The sequence below is a fragment of the Eretmochelys imbricata genome, chromosome 4, assembly GCF_965152235.1.
Source record: "Eretmochelys imbricata isolate rEreImb1 chromosome 4, rEreImb1.hap1, whole genome shotgun sequence".
Classification (NCBI taxonomy): Eukaryota; Metazoa; Chordata; order Testudines; family Cheloniidae; genus Eretmochelys; species Eretmochelys imbricata.
This window is the reverse complement of record NC_135575.1, coordinates 125,797,360-125,816,172: the sequence shown is the minus strand read 5'-3', so window position 1 is coordinate 125,816,172 and position 18,813 is coordinate 125,797,360. Positions and strand designations below refer to the sequence as shown.

Sequence of the window (18,813 nt, the reverse complement as noted above, 5' to 3'; positions counted from 1 at the left end):
TTTTTCTCAATAAATATCAGGGTTTATTTTGGTGGACGGAAGGGCAGGAAAAAAGTATTTGTGCTTTGATCAATTTAATTCAATGTGGTTTGCTGCAGAACTAAAACAGAACATGTATTGTTTTCTTAAACTCAGATATCTCTGATCTCCAAATAAAACTTTTCATTTGAATAAGTTTACAGTTGTAGACTGATCTATTAGTCTATAAATATTTTCATTTAACAATCACTGCCATTGCAGCAGCCTGAGGAAGGCTGCAGGCCTAGCTGAGGCCAATTATACACTTTCTTTTGGAAGGATTGTGAGCACCTGGGTGGCAATCCCTGGTCTAACAAGGTAATTGGGAGAATATAAGGGGAGGAAACAAGAAGCAAGGGCAGCTCAAGAGGAAGCTCACAGGGTAAGCCCAGGCTGAGGAGTGAGGGCTGCAGGGAAACCTGTGCTTTCTGTAAGGCCACAGTGCATGGTATTACTATGTAAGAGAATAAATACATACCTTGGTGAAAGAAACAGCCCAGTGTGTGTTTGACTGTGAAACCACCTGACTGACTGGGTAGTGACAGAGGGGGCCCTGCAACAGCATCTCATGTGAACAGAGTCTCCTTCCCTTCAGTCTCTTATCACTAGTTGTCTACTTAGGAGATACCTAGTATTTCCAAGTGCTGCAATGGGCACATGACAGCAGTTAATAGGATGGGGGGGAGGAAGGAGAGAGACAGGACCAGGGGGATAAGTATACTACAGAAAGGAGAAAATGTCAGAAAAGCTGGACCCTGACTTGTTAAAGGAAATGGGGATGAAAAGGGAGGAATGAAGTGAAGCTAGGATAAGTGATATGCAAAGTATACACTATACAGTACAGAGTGTTGTTCCTTTAATTTACAGACAGCATGGTGGTGCAGGGTTTTTCACCTACCCACTTCACTTAGACTCCAGATTTGTCATGGTGAGGTACATTTTTTCCAAGCCTGAGCTGTATGTATCTGTTAGGTACTTATATGGCCCCCATTGCCACAGTAGTTGAGCACCTCACATTCTTTACTATTTACTCTCAAGAGCCCTGTGAGGTAGGGAAGTGCTATTTTCCCTCTTTTACAGATGGGAAGCTGAAGCACAGAGGAGGTAAGTAACTTGTGCAAATTCCTCAGTCTGTGGCATGGCAGGAATTGAACTTGGGAGACAACCTAGTTCCTAAACTAGCACCTTATCCCCAGGCTCATCCTTCCTCTCAGTGCAATAACTTAGCACTTACTATTTGAAAATAGTATGTGATAAGGAATCTATTTCATGTAACAGCAGCTTATGTCTAAAGTAATGTGGCAACTCTTATTTGAAGCTGTAACAGTCAGCCAGAAATTGAGTCCAGCTGCATTTAGACTCTTTTTCACTGAAATATTACTAACCCCATAAAGCAACTACACCATTTTATTATAAAAATAACTGACAAATTTTAAATTTGTATACAATCTGTATTCACATATGTACAGTCACGTTCTAGCACAGAAGAAAAAAATAAATATAATCCCCATGCAATGTGTTTCAGTGCAAAAAGAGGGTTTTGATCAGAGTAACTAGTATCTTAACATTTTCCTCACATTCAATGCAAGTGATTTATAAAAGCTCTGTCAGACACATGACTGATTTCATTCTAAGACTCAAGGTAATGGCAAATGAGATGCCTCTATTCAACTGTACCCCAGAGACGGCACAGTGAAGCTTTTTTCCCTCCTACCTTACCACTTTTGCCACTCTTCTCTATATGGCTATATCTATGAAAAGGAAGGTATACAGATTTCAAATCCAGTTACAATCTCTGTACTTGTGGCAATCTGAATATTTATAGAGAATCATAGACTTTTGCTTGTAAATCTGTCTGTGCTCTGAGCCCATCCACAACTTTTGTGCTCTTCAGAACTTTTGGCTTGTAGCAGATTTGCATTTGTTAACACTCCAACAAATGTGAGTGTAATTTGTATATTTCCATTCTTTGCAAAATGGCTGGATTTATGTTGAAGTCTCTTGTTCAGTCCAACAGGTGGTGGAATGAAGTACGAGGTAGACGTTTCTTATCCTGTTGGTTCCTAACATCCCACATTATGGCCATTTAAAATGAATTATTTCATTTTTTTTTTGCCCTTACTTATTGTAGATTAGTAACGAATTAACTTTTCAGTAAGATGTCCTCAAATTAGAGAGATTCGATGCTGAAACTAAACACTGAATTTATGCTTAGATAAGTCAGTCCAAACATCCAAACTGGATGATAAATATTAAAAATATAACCAACATTAATTGGTACTGTAGTATACATCTCAAAGTGCTGTTTTCTCAGTATCAAGTAGTGGTTGATTTGATATTTGATTGCACTTCTCAGGTCAGATTATTGACAACATTCAGCAACATGTCTGAGAAATTCATCACTGAGTTCATCATTGAAGAACCTCATGCAATGAGGGCACTGAAGTTCACCCTGTCCTCTTCTCTCTGATCCTGAACTCCCACTGTCTGTGCGTGTAGCAGCTTGTTCAGATTGTGAACCTGTTCTCCTCACGCCTGACTGGACTTGGCTGTTGCCCAGTAGATGTTCAACATTTGTCTGTACATACACACGATGATTTTGGTTCCCAGTGTGAACTCTAACATGACCAGCTGTCTCTCTTGTTTCCTAGGAAATTAAAATCATTTAAAAAAAATCAGTATCAAAAATCCAATTTTGAGCCCAAAAGGGTTAATCTAAAATGCTAGTAATGACATTTTGATAAGGCAGACCAAAGCCAATGCATACTTCACATAAAGATTTTTAGCTGAAACTCAAAGCAATCAGAGCCAGCAACTGAAAGTTGATTAAGTTCCAAACAATCATAAAACCTACATAAAGTAAGCGATTGGGAGTCAAGTATAGCATGTGCAACAATAACTGAAATTAAAAAAAACAAGCGAGTTCCACCTATTCCCTGTTTGTACTGAACTGGTACAGTGTCTAAATCCATGAGAAGAAATACTATTTCCAGTTCTGCTGATTCAACGCAGAAGGGACACTGGGACTAATAGGAAGCGTTATATAAATAGAAGACAACTCCTAATTCCTCTAGAACTGAAGTTCTGAAATACAGGTATGGGATTTTTAGCAGTTACAACTTTGACACCTCTGAATTTAAGATATTGAACAAAACTGTCCATGATTTATTGGTATGTTTTGGAGTTATTCTTGTTTCCTTGGGGTGCGTCTGATTTTCAGCTTGAGTTTCCCTTATTAATGAAAACAACTTGGTTTAATATCTTGCCTTTCTAGATTTCTTTACCTGTCTCCTGATTAGCTGGTGCTGTAGACATGAAACTTCTGCCTGAAGCTCCTGTATTTTACTTTGTGCACGCTCTCGATCCGCTCTTTCAGATGTGAAATCATCCTTGTAAACAAGGACCTGAAAATGAATCATTTAAATGTTTTAGCCATTTACTGAGAGTGGTGAGGTAGCAGAGGTCATAGTTGGTAAAAGAATTATACATTCTCCCATCTCTAATATTTAAATTAATACTCCGTAACATTGGTTCAGAATGCAGGTATTCTTTTCTACAGTATGTCTGCACTTAACTAGATATACGGAATTTACAAAAATACTGATATTTTGTGTTGGAGGAAAATAAAGCTATCACAGAATTCCTCCAGTACTGCATTTTACTTGAACGTGTGTGTGCGCCCCTTTGCACTGTTGCCACCTTTGCAATCGGTACAGCCACCCTATGTCCAAGTGCCAAATCAGAAAAATCAACTGTTTAAAAAAAGTGAAAAATTCAGTGAACTTGTTTTCCCATCTTTTTCTGAGAAAATCTTAATTCCTAAATCAAGCAATTCTGATCGAAGAGTAGATTTAATGACCTGTTGCTCCAGCATTTGTACAAGTTCACTATCTCCATCTCTAGCCTTCTTCGCATCCTCTAACTCTCGCTTTACTTTAATGCATTCATTCATTTTTTCTTCCAGTAATTTGTTCAACCGAGAAATCTCCTTCTGCATCAGCTCTGAATTTCTTTTCAGTGGTATAATGCCTTGCTGTTGTTCGGGTTGAGACTTCAGTTCTTTCAGCTGCAGGTGGAGTCGTTTCACATATTCCTCTCTACTAGCATCATATGCCTGCCATTTTGTATTTAAGTCTTCCACCTGAGAAAGCAACAGAAAAGTCAAAAATAAAATTATACACCTTAAAACAAAGTGTTGCAAGCAAAAACTTTCAGAGAAGGATTAAGGTGAGTGGTGTTAATGTGGTGTTAGGGCAGAAACAGAATTCTTAAACACGTTGCATTCTGACACAATTTCTTTGAGTCAATGGGGCAGCTAGGCTATGTATTGAGGATTTGTATTTGCCAAGGGAACAAAGATTACATGCTAGCTAATATTTTTTATGGAGACTATTCAGGGTCTGCATAAAGGTACCATTAGGGTTAAATTAAATTAGGGTTTGTTAGTGGGAATTTACTGTAGTTCAAAATGTATAATCAAATCCTATTCTACAAACTAAAAAATGTACTTACATGAAACACTTTTTGTTGTAACTTCCGATTTTCCTCCTGTAGCTGGCAAATAATTGTTTGGAGTGAAGTTTTATTCTCTGAAAATTGTAGCTGTCAGACAAAGTAAGTGTTACTTTGATTAAAAAAACCGCACAAACCTGGAAGACATTCACAGCTTTATTTTAAAAATAGCACAAACATCCTCCATTTTTCTTCCCTAAGCTATTCAAACATGTTTTTAGATTAGCTCATTGTAAGATCAGTTGTTGGTAAACGTTTTTTAAGCAAAGAAATTAAATTTGCTTTAATGTAAGGGAGAATAGGCCACCTGAAAAACCATAAAACAACCAGCAGCCACAAACACTCATTCATTTTGGCTCGCTATGACTTTAAGCAAATGAGAACAAAAAATAATAAAGCTGCTTGATGAATTTTTGACCAGAAGTTTTAAACTTTTGATTTAATTACCATGATTTGGACTTTAAGAAATGTCATCTGTTAAAAAAAAAAACCCAAAAAACCCAAAGTACATGAGTAAAAAAACATTTTTGAAAAAAAATTCCCTAGAATGAACTAGGAATCATATCTGAATTTCTCTTTGACAGGGAAGTCCCCACTATACAAGGTAAGCTAGTTATTAGACTGAAAACTTATTACTTAGAGATGGATATTTGTTACACATAAAACATCACATTGCTGAAAATTTCAAGTCCCATTAAAGAATCTGCTTTTCTTTCCATCTAAGTCAGCCTCTGTCTATTCACGCAGTAATATTTTACACAATAAGATCATCTTTCATCCCAAAGGCTCCCAATGCACTTTACAAATTTAAACTCCGCACAGGGATCACTGAAACTCGCAGCTCTTTTAAAAGATCCAGTAACAGCAGCTCAGGACAAGAAATGAGCAGTACTTTCATCTGCTTTAAACTTCAAGAAGAATCTTCATGAACAAAATTAATGGAATGTCACCACAGTATCTGGTTTTAATATCCTATTTCTTATGGGGGTTATAATATCTTAAATTATCAAGAGTTGCCAACTCATGATACTGTCATGAAACAACAGTTGTTGTTTAAGTAGTTCCTCATTTTGGGAACAGTAGGGTTTCTCTTGCAAATTTTTACCATTATTTAATACTGCCATCTCCCAAGGCTTTCAATGAAATTGAAGTCAGACAGCCACCAGTGAGGTGCGGATTCTTGGTAGGTATTTCTTGGCTATCACCGTAGTATCTAAGCACCTGCCAAACACTAAGGCATTTACCTGAACAAGGCTTTGTGGCAGGGAAATTATATTATCTCCACTTTAGGTAGAAAATAAGTCATAAATGAAATAATTTGTCCACAGCCACATAGAAGTCTGACAGAGCAAGGAATTGGATGCATTTCCTGGTTCCCTGGCCAGTGTTTTAATCCTTCCCTGAGAGAGGAATCCTCTTCCATAACCTAACAGCAAGAGTAAGGCTTACATTGTGTGTGCAGGGATGAATTTTGAATTGAAAATGATCACACACACTAAGGCTCAACAAATCAGAAAAAAAAAATGCAAATTCTTTTAAAATCTTATATTTAAGCCAACTTGACTTTTGTGGTCCAAGGACACATCTACCCTGCAATTAGACACCTGCAGCTGGCCAGTGGCAGCTGACCTGGGCTCACAGAGCAGAGTAAGCAATAGTGGCCTCTAGAGCTCTGAGATCCTTCCATCTTGCAGCCTCCAGCTCAAGCCCAAATAAACAGCCCTTTAGCGTGCACCCCATGAGTGTCAGCTGGCATGGGCCTGCCACAGGTGCTTAATTGCACAGACCAGTGGTTCTCAAACTCTGGGTCAGGACCCCAAAGTGGGTTGCGATCCAATTGTAATGGGGTCACCACGGCTGGTGTTAGACTTGCTGGGGCCTGGGGCTGAAGTCAAAGCCCAAGTCCCACTGCCCAGGACTGAAGCCAAAGCCCTACAGCTTCAGCCCTGGGTGGCAGGGCTCAGGTTACAGGCCCCCGACCTGGGGCTGAAGCCCTTGGGCTTCGGCTTCCCGGCCCAGGACAATGCGGCTCAAGCTTTGGCTTCCCTCCACAGGGCAGTGGGGCTCGAGCTTAGCGTGCACGCGCACACACACACACACACCCCTTGTAGTAATTTTTGTTATCAGAAGTGGGTTGTGGTGCAAGGAAGTTTGAGAACCCCTGGCACAGACATACCCCAAGGGCCTCATTTTTGTCTCTCGTCAAAGGGATGTCACCCCCAACAGCACAGCACCCTCTAGTGCTCCGCTCTAGCCTCCACTGGTTTACTGAATAATAAGTGTGTAAATATATAATATTCATACTTTGGGAAAGAATGCTTATGGCACCTCCTACCAAAAGAGGCTCTGACTACTAGAGATAGATGAGGGATGGCCAAGATGTACATGACATGATCAAAACCAGCTTCCATCTCTCAATGAATACCAACAGTTAAGGTTTTGTGAGAAGATTCTCCTTTTCTCTTCACTGTAGCTGAAGTGATTGGGGAAAGTAAGAAATAACTTAGAGCTATTGCATTAACAGTTGCTTACAATGTAACATCCCTCCCTCCAAATTATTCACACTGACAGAAAATGTATTAAGTGTACCTGATTGGATCTTTCAATAGGAATATGCTCCTCCAAATGCCCTCTGTCTTTTCTCTTTTCTTCTAGACATTTTGCCAGCTGCTGACACATTTCTGCTGTGGATGCCAATTTACGTTGCAGTTGGTGAGTTTCATCGGTGAGTGAACGACATAGTACTTCACTTGTAGCCTGGACTCTCTCTCTCTCTGCCAAGCTTCTCTGGAGTCGTAAGATTTCTCTCTCTCTTTCATACTGTGGCTGGTTTATTATCTGCTGTATATCTCTGTCTTTGTCTTCTAACTGCCGATTCAGCTTCTGCACTTCCTAGATATTGGGGGTAAAGTTGATATATTTGAGAACATAAAATGAACTCAAAAGCCAAGAGATTTATAAAAGTGAATTTTCTCATCATTGTTTAAGAATAACTTAAGTCCACTCTTCAGGAACGTCATTAGTACCATATGTTACCACCATTAAATAAGACCACTCATATAAAGTCATTTTTCATCAAATTTCTTGAATGTGGTGTTGGTCTACAATGTCTTTTCCAGTTTTCATTTTACATTTTCATGAACATATGCTTATGCACATATCCTAGGTCAGAAAATAGTTGGTATGCAGAAAAGGACTTGCCAATACATTATCAACTGCAGATTGTTTCCAACCTCTTACTTGATATTTCAGGACAATCACTCCAGACTTTTTTAAAAAAATATGTAATTGGGGCAGTTATCCCACTTTCTCAAAAACAAACTTATACAAGGATGAAATTTTATGCACTATAACTTAAGCTTCTGATGCAGGCAGCATAGCCAGCTTGTAGTGTCCTGACCACTTTTAGGGTGCGATGAAAGACCTCTGTTTGGCTTTTCTACTCCAGTGTCCCAAATTATAAGGTGGTAGAAAATAATTTCTTTAAACTATTAGGGACCATAAATTTCATCAAAGCAAATAGTATGCCTGCTCCTGAGAGACAGCAAAGATAGTATCACTCTACATAGTAACTTGATCAGGAACAAACAGTAATGACAGAGAAACAAACCCCACACAGAATGCGTAACTCTATCCTGGGGTGGTTATATCTGCCTCACAAATATCTGAGGGATCTGCATTTTCTTAACTTTGGCAATGCTTGTATATCTTGTTGTACCAATAAAGTTTCATGGAATTGGAAGCCCTGTAACATTACCTCGCTTAACAAATGGAAGCCCCTCTGTGAATGGTTTGATGGGACTGGGATTTGTTGGGGTCTAGACGGCAGCCAATCTCTGGCATCATCATGTACTCAAATTGTAAATGAAATTTGGAGTATATTAACACTGACCCAGTGAGCACTAACTTCCTATGTTCCCATTTAAACTGTTAGGGGGTGAAAGAGATTGGAGGACAACAGCTGTAAAGAAAGCATATGGAACATAGCTCCCCCAGAGTCTTTTAGTTTGTCTATATGGTATTTTGGAGCAAGCAGGAGTGAGCCTCCCAGTCCAGATGTGGGCCATGGGGGTGGAAATCAGGCTAGTGCTCTAAAAAAAACAGCTGTCTAGACAGTGCTTTCAAATTGCAAGGCAGGCTCTGAAGCCTAGGGAGTGGTGTAGGCTTGGCTTCATTTCAGAGCCCAAGCCACAACTTCAAAGTGCCCTCTATGCAGCTATTTTTAAAGTGCTGGTACAAGCCCTGCTACCGTGAGTCGGTGGACCTGGGCTGGGAGGTTCACTCCCTCACACAGTACAGACATGCCCACAAGTTGCCCTGGATCCCAGGGTAGACAGGAGGTTATGGAGGCAAAAGCCACAGTCCATCTTGCAAAATCTGTCCCGTTTTTTGGAGGTGAAGGGGTGGGGAAGGTTGTAATGCAATATCCCTGCCAGTTCCTCAGGAGATCAAATCTTGGTCCTCCAATGGAAGGATACAATAGAAAAGCAAAGCATAAACTAAGTTTCCAAGCCCCCTGCGTAAAAACCTGTATAAGGGCATTATCTTGACCTTTAGCTTGTCAACAGTGACACTGGGTTACCTCTGGAGAGCCTCATAATAAATTGTGTTTAAAATGTTCAAAATCAAACAAAATCAAAGCTTATATTGACTAGTGCAGTTTTAAAGCTGCAGCAGAAAGTGCTTATTTTAAATGTTAACTACAGTAATTAGAAAATGAAATGCTGCCATGTACTTACTGTAGACTGGTGCCTTTGAGCACTTAAGGGAAAGGATACACTGTTTGGGATTCAGAACAAACCCACAACTCTATCAAACCCAATACTGATACTGAATGTTTTAAAAGGATTTGACAGGCTTAAAAATCCATTTGAAGAACAAAAGGCTACTTCTAGCTATGCTTTGTTGGCTGGCGTTGCACTTCCTAGGTAGTTTATGGCATAAGACATTCATCAACCTGCCTCACAAGGTAGTCAAACAGCGGAGTGCTGACAGAGGTGTAAATACCTAGACACATCCCAAGCTGCGCACTGTATAAAACAGTGAGATCATGTTTTATTACAAGTCTCAAAGCCTGAACCGGTCTAAAGAGAAGTGTTCCATTTGAGAAACATTCTTGTATCCGCATTATGTCAAGAGATTACTTTGTCACAAGACTACTTGTTTCAGTTTCCAATATTTTCTCATTTGGAACTCCCCTCACAGACACCAGACTGCTTCATTACAAAGAGAAAGATTTTAAACAATTTAATTTCAACAAACAAACAGTAAAAACACTTTTTCCAGAGTTAGAAAGATGTTTTTAACTAGAAAGGAGGAAAATTGAGATCTCCCCCCCCCCGAATTGCCAACTAGTTGCAATGGTTACAACTGAAATGCTAGGTCTGGTGTACAAATGTGCTGATGAACAGTTCAAGAAGCAGACACACAAAGGGGAAAAAGGGAAGAACTAAAAAATCCCATTTAAATGCCTTTTAATCAAGAAATATTGGCACTGTGGATTTTTGTTATGGAGTGAAAAAATAATTGCTTGCAATAAATTTATTTTAGCTCATCTTTTCCAATAATCTCTTCCACTCTACTTGTGCAAACTAGTGAGATTATATAAAGATGTATACTAGCTAGTGTGCTAGCTGTAAATCTCGTATTAAGTGGGGTTAAATGCTCTCCTGGCTCACAAGTGTGCAACTTTTTGAAGACAGAATCGAGCTCAGCCCTTTGAAAAGGACTGCCAGGGGAAGGCACTCTTCTCTGTAAATACAAATGTTATTTTGGTACATCTGCGGTTTTACCTGGGTCAAAGTTTCAACCTTCTGCGCTGAAATTCTCTCGCTGTCTTTAAGCTGCTGCTTCATTTGGCCAACCTGATCTATTAAACTTTCCACTAGAGATTTTGCAGGTCCAACAAACTTTCCCCCAGCTGGCGGCGGCTGCTCCTCTTCCTGTGCGGCTCCCAACTGGGCAGCCTGGTACTTGGCCACGCTCGCCCTCAGCTCCCCGATCATCGCCTCCTTGGCGGAGAGCTGCAGTTGAAGGTGCTTCAGCTGCTGCCCGGCCTCATGATACAGGCTGCAGAGGGCTTTGTACCGGGGCACTTTGCTCTTTAAGCTCTTGTTCTCCAGGTGCAGCGCCTCCACGGTCTCCTCCAGCTGCCTGCACCGGGCTACCAGCGGGTCCGTGCCGCTGTCCTCGTTCACCGAGCACATGGCGGGGGAAAGAGAGCGCCGATCACCCCGCGGCCCCGTCTCTTCCTCCAGCGCGGTGACCCAGAACCCCGCCAGCTGCATATAAATCCACGCGGGGCCAGGCGAGGGGCCGCGCTGCTGTCCGTGCCGCTCCCTTCAGCCTTCTCCTCGCCGCCGCCCGGGAGCAGATACGAGCCTTTCGGCGCTGGCTGGGCCCGGCCCCCACGCCTCTTATCGGCCAGCCAGGCGGCCAGCGGCTGCTCGGCACCGCCAGCGGGGAGGGGCCGCCCGCGGGGGGCGGGGCCCACAGCCCCGCGCGGGAGGAGGGGAACCCCCGCGCGGGGGAAGGGAGCGCAGCGAGCCCCTGGGGGGAGGGGCGGGCTGAGCTGTGTCGCTGGGATCCCGCGCGGGGCTCTGGGAGCCGGGGGGAGGGGGCAGCCCGGGCTTGCGTAAGGCCCGCGGTGTCCCAGCCGGAGCTGCCCCCGGGAATTTCCTGGCGGGGCTTCCCGGCAGCAGGCGCTAGGCGGCAGCTCCCGGCCGCTCCCCGGGGACCGCTCAGCAGCCAGGCGGCGCCTCTTTCCGGCTCCGGCCTGGGGCGCAGGCGCGAGGGCGGGGCGAGTCTGCGCCGGCGCAGTGAGCGTGGCTGGGGGAGGGGGCAGCGGTCTCCGGGCTGCCTGGGGGCTGCGCTCGTGCCCTGCCCGCGCGGGGCGGCCGGGGCTGGCTGTGCCCCGCCAGGGGGTGCTGGCTCTCGGGGATGGCGACCCCGGCCCCGCGGGAGACCGCGGGGTTGCCAGTATTCCGGGAGGTTGTACCACGTGACATAATTCATGCCCATTAGTCTTTCCTGCCTGGAGGCTCCAGGACAATCCTGGAGGGTTGGCAATCCCAGGGGAGCGTAGCCCTGTGGGGACCCGCAGTGAGCCCTGGACAGTGGCTGACACGGTGCCCCTTGGCTAGGACAGAGTACAGTGGGAGAGGGGGCGAGGCGATAGCTCAGTGGTTTCAGCATTGGCCTGATAAACCCAGGGTTGTGAGCTCGATCCTTGAGGGGGCCATTTGGGATCTGCGGCAAAAATTGGGGATTGGTCCTGCTTTGAGCAGGGGGTTGGACTAGATAACCTCCTGAGGTCCCTTCCAACCCTGATATTCTATGAGTCTATGATTCTATGTGTGAGTGATTACTGACCCGCCCAGGCACGGTGACATGACAACTGTCTTCGGAAAGAATTGAGGACGCCAGGAGCTTGATGAAATGGCTCATCCACATGCATAAATTGCACCACTGTAACTGTACCGGTGCATCAATGGGCCTGCTACCGGAATCAGCCTCGATCGCCCTGAAAGCAATCCGGGAGATTTTAATAGGCTGCTAAAAGTCCAGTGGGTGGGCCTAAACAGGCTCCTTACTTGCCCTGGTATGTGATTGGCATGTCCCTCTGGCTCCTAGGCGCAGGGGTGGCCAGGGGGGGTCTCTGCGTGCTGCCCCTGCCCTAAGTGCCGACTCCGCAGCCAATGGGAGTTCCCAGCCAATGGGAGCTGCGGGGGCAGTGCCTGCAGGCAGCGGCAGCGCGCAGAGCTGCCTGGCTGCCCCGAGCCTAGGAGCCAGACGTGCTGGCTCCTTTCAGGAGCCTCTCAAGGTAAGTGCCTGGCCAGAGCCTGCACGCCTCACCCCCTCCCGCATCCCAGCTCCCTGCCCCAGCCATGAGCCCCCTCCCACACTCAAACTCCCAGAGCTCGCACCCTGCACCACCTCCTGCACCCTGCCACAACCCAGAGCCCCCTCCCACAATCTGAATCCCTTCCCCAGCCTGGTGAAAGTGAGTGAGGGTAGGGGAGAGCGAGCTGCAGAGGGAGGGAGGGAGAGAGAAGGCCTCAGAGAAGGGGCAGGGCAAGGGTGTTGGTGTTTGTGCGATTAGAAAGTTGGCAACCTTAGCCCAAACCTTTAAATTGTGCCCCCACCCCCTTAGCAGGCACTAGTCGTCTATGACAGGAGCCCCTAGCTCCACTGTAGGGCAGAAGCCCCGAACTCCACCACTTCTGGTAGGCGAAGAATGGGGGGACGTGGGAGATTCTGCGATCCACACTTTAACTGTAAAAGAGCCACATGTGGCTGGTGAGCCACAGTTTGGCTACCCCATAGCTTATTCCCCTTCCTGCCTGGGAATAGCCATACAAGATGTAGGTAGGGCACCTTTAGATCAGTATAAATATGCCCCTGCTCAGGGGCTGCTTGATAGAACATCAGTTAAAATAAAAAAATCCACACTTTTAACTGAAATAGTTATGCCAGTAAACAAACTGTATGGACCAGGTCTGATAAATCTAATGCAAGCCAAAAAAGCAGCCTATCTAGTCCTTTGTCAAACACCGAGAAACTCCAACCTTAACTGTAAAGCCATGACTGCATGGCTCCATAATCCTGACAATGTGCCAGATTATCATTGACCTCTTTGTGAGTCTAAAGCTATGGCTACACTAGAGAGCTTACAGTCGCACCACTGCACTAGGGCAACTGTGCCGCTGTAACCTCTCTAGTGTAGCCGCTCTAGGCCAGTGGGAGAGAGCTCTTCCGTCAATCCACCCCCAACGAGCAGCAGGAGAAGCTGTCCACACCAGTGCTTAGGTCAGTGTAATTTATGTCACTCTGTGGGTGGCTTATTCACACCCCTGAGCAACATAAGTTATATTGACATAAGCAGTAGTGTAGACATATCCTCAGTAAAATCAGACTAACAGCCTCGGCATTTGGCCCTGTGAAAAGGGACATACGGGATGTAAGTTAGTCATTATATGAAAACAGAAGCACATCATTCAATTACCTCAAAGAATGACAGGAAGGAGCTTGGGCTTCATTAGAAAAGTGGTGTTTAAAAATACTTTATTGGCACAACTAGCTATACAAGTATTGCCAACATGTAAGGTCACAGAAGACATTCTGTAACTAGTAGATACTGTATACCAAGCATTTGCCCAAAACACAGCGTTACAGTGTGTCTGATGTTTAATTCATTTTGTCCAAGGGAAACTATTCAATACCATTGAGAATATCACTACTGCATTATGATCAGGGACAATGAAAAATTATGGGAATGAAAAGTCGAGGTAATTGAAAATTCTTCTTCAAGTCGTGTCCCTGTGAGTGCTTCATTCTGGGTGCACTCTCGCCTACTCCACCTTTCCCTGGAAATTTCTTATTGCAGTATCTGTTTGGCCCAGGCATGCATTACTCAGTCTTGTGCTCTGTGCTGTTGCTATATAGCACTGTTTGGCTTCATTTCCTACTCAGCCTGAGACAGAGTCTTAGCAGTTGTCCACATTGAGTTTTACCTCAATTCTGTCCCCTAAGCTCTTTTAGTAGTTAGTTTATTATACTTGTTCTTAATAGTAGTTGGTACTTAGTAGTAGTTTAGTTTAAAACAAAAATTAACCTCCCCCCAACTTTTTATTTATAGTCTTTTTAGATAGTTTCTCCCCTGAGAGTTTTACTTTATTGGGAGGGCGTGCCTGGTTCTCGCAGTTTCTAACGTCTGTCATGCCGCAATCCCAATGAGTGACGGACACTGTTGCCTTGGAGAATCTCATATTTCCCAAAAGTGCAACTTCTGTCTGGCATTAAAATCTAGAGCCAGAAAAAACAGGGAGATCAAATTTCAGCTCCTCTTGATGGAGAGCTCACTGCACCTGGCCTATGATCCAGGCTGGGAGATCCTCCCCAACCCCACCGTATGCCAGTCTCCAAGTAAGTCAGCTACCTGTATCATCTCCAAGGCTCACTCCCCAAAGACCCAAGATTCCTCTCATAAGACTTCCAAACACCGTACCACAAGTTCTCCTGGTAGAAGGTTGCTGGTGGAAGTCGAGGTTGCCGGTGACTCCAGCCACTTCAGCTCCCATTGGTCTCTGACCTGGTACCCATGAGGCTGCTGATTCCTTAGGTACCGAGGGCTCTGTTAAGCCTGGAGACCCCCAACATTTTGGGCTCTGATAGACCATTGGTACCAACAGGGGAGCGGGCAGCAAGAAGAGATCTACTTCTTCAGACTCAGTACCAAAAAAAGACCACTTGGTCGCCATCTGGACTCCCCTCAAGGCATTTGAGATTCATAGTACTGTCAGCTCTCTCTGCTACCATTACTTTGGCTCAAGCTATGGACATGGCTATGGACACAGGTGCCCGAACTGTGGCCCCACCTCCCTACACCGTGCAACCCCTTTGCCCTGAGCCCCCGCCCCTTCCCCTCAAGGCCCCACCCTCATGCTGCCCCTTCCCCACAAGATCCTGCCCCTGCACTGCCTCTTCCCCTAAGGCCCCACTCCGACACCACCTCTTCCCCCTAAGACCTCTCCTACTCACTCCTCTCCGCTCCCACTCCCCATCACTCACCCTTATGGCCGGTAAAATGTGTGAGGTACCATGGCCCCCTGGACCCTCTGTTCCAGCACCCCTGAACACGGAAGATATTTTTGGTAAAAGCTTGGGGTATTGTCATAATGTGACCTTGTCTTTGAAAAATATTATGAAAGGGGGGTATGCCATAAGGGCCCCTATTTCCCCAACTCGTTGAGCTGACATGATGGCTACCAGAAACACTGTTTTCATTGACAAATGTAGGAGTGAGCAGGTAGCCATCGGTTCAAACAGAGATCTTGTAAGATGTTTAAGAACTAGCTTGAGGTCCCAAACTGAAGTAGGCTGTTTGACTAGTGGAAAGAGCCCCCTGAGGAACCTCATCATTGTTGGATGAACGAATACAGAATAACCTTCTATTGGAGAATGGAAATCCATGATGGCTTCCAGGTGGATGCTAAAAACTCAGCGACAGCCCCAAGTTTTTTAGTGCTAGAATGTAGTCCAATATGTCTGACAGCAAAATAAAGTTGTCAGTGGAATGTGTTTGAGGTCACACAAGCAAGCAAATCTTGCCCATTTTTGTAAGTAAGTGTAATGTGTACATGCTTTTCTGCTGTATAATAGCACTCTTTTTACTTCCTCTGAACAGGTAATTTCTAATCCCGTGAATGATCGACCAGCCATGCTTTGAGGCAAAGAACTCCAATCTTGGGATGAAGGATCTTCCCACGTTCCTGGGAGAGAAGATGAGGAGCTACCTGGAGAGTGATTGGTACGTGAATGGCCAGCTGTATCAAGTAAGGAAACAGTGTTTGTCTAGGCTGGGTTGGGACTATTAGAATAACTCTGGCTTTGTCCTCTTTTATTTTGAGTAGGACTTTGGATATTAGAGGAGTCGAGGGGAACACATACAGTAGACCTGATGACCACTGAAGGTGGAAGGCATCCCCCAAGGATCAGTGGCTCAGCCTGCCTCTGGAGCAGAACTGGGCTCATTTCTTGTTTACCGTTGTGGAGAACAGGTGTATTTGAGGGGTGCCCCATTGCCAGAATATGTGAGGAAGTATGATTTGATTTATCTCCCACTCATGGTCTTGAGAAAAGTGCTTGCTGAATGTGTCTGCCATCACATTCTGAACTACTGGGAGGTAAGCTGCTGTGATGATGATCTGATTGTGTATGCATCAGTTCCAAAGTTTGACAGCCTTGGCTCAAAGGGCAGGGAGTCTTGCCCCTCCTTGCTGGTTGATACAGAGATTGTTATGATAACTGCTGGGGGAGGGCAAGTGAAAGGGATTCCTGCACAAATGTTGTGAAGGTATTTCCATCAATTTAGAGATTCCTTTATGAAGGTGAGTGTGGAAAGTAGTGAAGTTAGACTGTGTCTGTTTGCTGAATAAACAGTCCTGAACCACTGCTGAAGTCATTGCATTCACAATCTTGCATGGTCTATAACGAAAGAATTAGCTGCTATATGTCCCAACAGCTGAAGACAGTTCTTCACTGGGGCTTGAGGGCTGATCTGGATTAGGTTGACTATGTTGGACAGGGCCATGAATCTGTGCATTGGGAGGCAGGCTTTTGCTGCTACTGAATCAAGATGAGCTCCTATGAATTCTGACTTTTTCAGAGGGTCCTCGTGGATTTTTGAATGTTCAGTTGCAGGCCCAATTTGAGATAGAGGTCTGTGGCTTTGCAAGTTGCCCGTGAAGTTAAGCCCAGGGAGCAACCTTTCAGAAGCCAATTGGCTAGGTAAGGGAACACTAGTATTCTTTTCCTGCAGAGCTGTGCCACTACTCTGACATGACCTTTGAAAATGATGATAGGCCAAATTATGATTGGCAGATAATAGGTCAAAAGGGCCCTCCCTGTACTGAAAATGGGCCTGAGAGTAAAACCTAGGAATCTTTTTTGTGGGACGGGTGGATCACTATATGGAAATAGGCATCCTGAAGATTGAGGGCTGTGAATCAGTCCCCTTGGTCCAGTGACGGAATGATTGCTCTAAGTGCCACCTTTTTGAATTTTTGTGCCTTTACAAAGGTGTTGCATAACCTTAAATCTAGGAGGGGTCTCCAACTGCCACTCTTTTTTTGGAACTAGGAAATATCTGGAATAAAACTCCTTCCCTCTGTGCTGCATGGGACCTGGTTCTATAGCACCCAGGAGTAGAAAAGAGTCTATTTCCTGTTGTAGCAGAGTCTCGTGTGAGGCATCCCTGAAGAGGGACAGGGAAGGGGGCTTGTCAGGTAGAAGAGAAGTGAAGTGGATGGAGTACCCTGTGGAGATAATCTCCAAAACTCACTTGTCCGTAGCGATGAACTCCCAAGCCTGCCAGAAGTGGTAAAGGTGGTTGTCAAAGGGAGGAAGGCAGGTGAAACGTTGCAGATGGTATGAAAGTGTTTGGCAGCTCAGAACCTGGACCACCCCATCAAAATTAGTGCTTCAAGGTGGAGGTTGAGGGTTGGGAGGTAAGTGGTTTTCTCATCTGGAACCTCTGTCCCATATGTTGACGGTTCATATGACCTGGGCAAACTTGAGAATTGGGTGGGCTGGGATCTCTGCACTGTCTGGGGCCTGCTAATCTTTCTCTTTTGGGTAGATGTATAGATCCCCAGAGAACATAAAGTGGCCCTGGAGCCCTTTAACTTGTGCAGAGATTCACCCGTGCTGTCAGCAGTCAATTTAGTGACATCAGACGGAAGGTCTTCAGCCATATTCTGGACCTCCTTTGGAAATTCTGAGAGCTGAAGCCAGGAGGCCCTGCTAAGACCTTCTGCTGTAGAAATCTAATGAGTGGCAGTATCAGCAGTATCGAGAGAAGCCTGCAGAGAAGTTCAGTTGAGCAGTTGGCTTTCTGCAGTAATTGCCTGGAATTGCGTTGTGTTCTGCTGGTAGATGTTCAGTAAAGGAGTTCAGCTTGGTATAATTTGTGTGGTTGTGCTTTGCCATTAATGTCTGATAGCTGGTTATTCTGAATTGTAAAGTAACTGACAAATATGATTTTTTACCAAACAGATTAAGGCACTTATGATCGTTATCATAGGGTGTAGATTTAGTGGGGTGCTGCCTTCCACGTTCGTTAACCACTTCAGCCACCAAAGAGGAGAGGGATAAGAACATAAGAATTCTGAATCCTCAGAGAGGACACAATATTTTTTGTCCACTCTCTTGCAAGTAGGCAGAATTGAGGCCAGGGTGTGCCAGATAATCTTTGCAGGGTCCAGGCATGCCTCAATAACAGGTAGAGACATGCAGGCAGATGAAGCTATATTGAGGATGTTAATCAACTTATGATGTGGTTCTTGAACCTCCTCAAAAGGGATCTGCAAAGAATCCATGAGCCTCTTGATAAGGTCCTGGAACTGTTTAAAATCTGTGGAGGTGCCCATTAACCAGACCCTACAAGTTGGGAGTTGCCTCCTGCTGGGAGTTGTTGGACTGTTTCCATCTGATAAGATCTGTTCACCAGGGCCCAACGGCCTCTCCCAGTAGCTGCAGCCCCCCACGCCACCCCACCCCTGCGCCATGCCACCCCCCGAGGGCCAGAGCTTGCGATGCCCATTCCCCCCCCCATATCGAGCTCCTGCCCTCACACAGCCCCTTCTCCCTGAGGCTCCACTCCTGTGCCGCCTCTTTCCCCCACAAGACCCCTTTCGTTCCTCTCTGCTCCCTTCCACCAGTTGCTCACCCTTATGGCTGGTAAAAAGTGGGAGGGCCATGGCCCTCTGGTGCCCCCTATTCCAG

At 45.0% G+C, this 18,813-nt stretch overlaps 1 protein-coding gene across 1 annotated transcript; it reads right to left on the bottom strand.

Annotated features, from left to right (window-relative positions):
• Positions 1-1,407: 1,407 nt before the first annotated feature.
• On the bottom strand, positions 1,408-11,286 carry TNIP2 (TNFAIP3 interacting protein 2). Its single transcript, XM_077815917.1, has 6 exons — positions 10,323-11,286; positions 7,120-7,422; positions 4,531-4,620; positions 3,878-4,159; positions 3,303-3,422; positions 1,408-2,665 (listed from the first exon to the last, which is right to left on the bottom strand). Exons 1-6 carry the CDS (start codon positions 10,815-10,817, stop codon positions 2,381-2,383), a joined length of 1,575 nt encoding a protein of 524 aa, XP_077672043.1. The 5' UTR covers positions 10,818-11,286; the 3' UTR covers positions 1,408-2,380.
• Between the last annotated feature and the right edge of the window lie 7,527 nt (positions 11,287-18,813).

Excerpts from the sequence above, each read along its gene's own strand:
- TNIP2 (XM_077815917.1), bottom strand. The coding sequence starts at position 10,817 with ATGCAGCTGGCGGGGTTCTGGGTCACCGCGCTGGAGGAAGAGACGGGG. Across the intron at positions 4,621-7,119 it reads CTATTGAAAGATCCAATCAG|CTACAATTTTCAGAGAATAA; the intron begins GTACACTTAATA and ends TTTGTCTGACAG. Across the intron at positions 4,160-4,530 it reads TACAACAAAAAGTGTTTCAT|GTGGAAGACTTAAATACAAA; the intron begins GTAAGTACATTT and ends TTGCTTTCTCAG.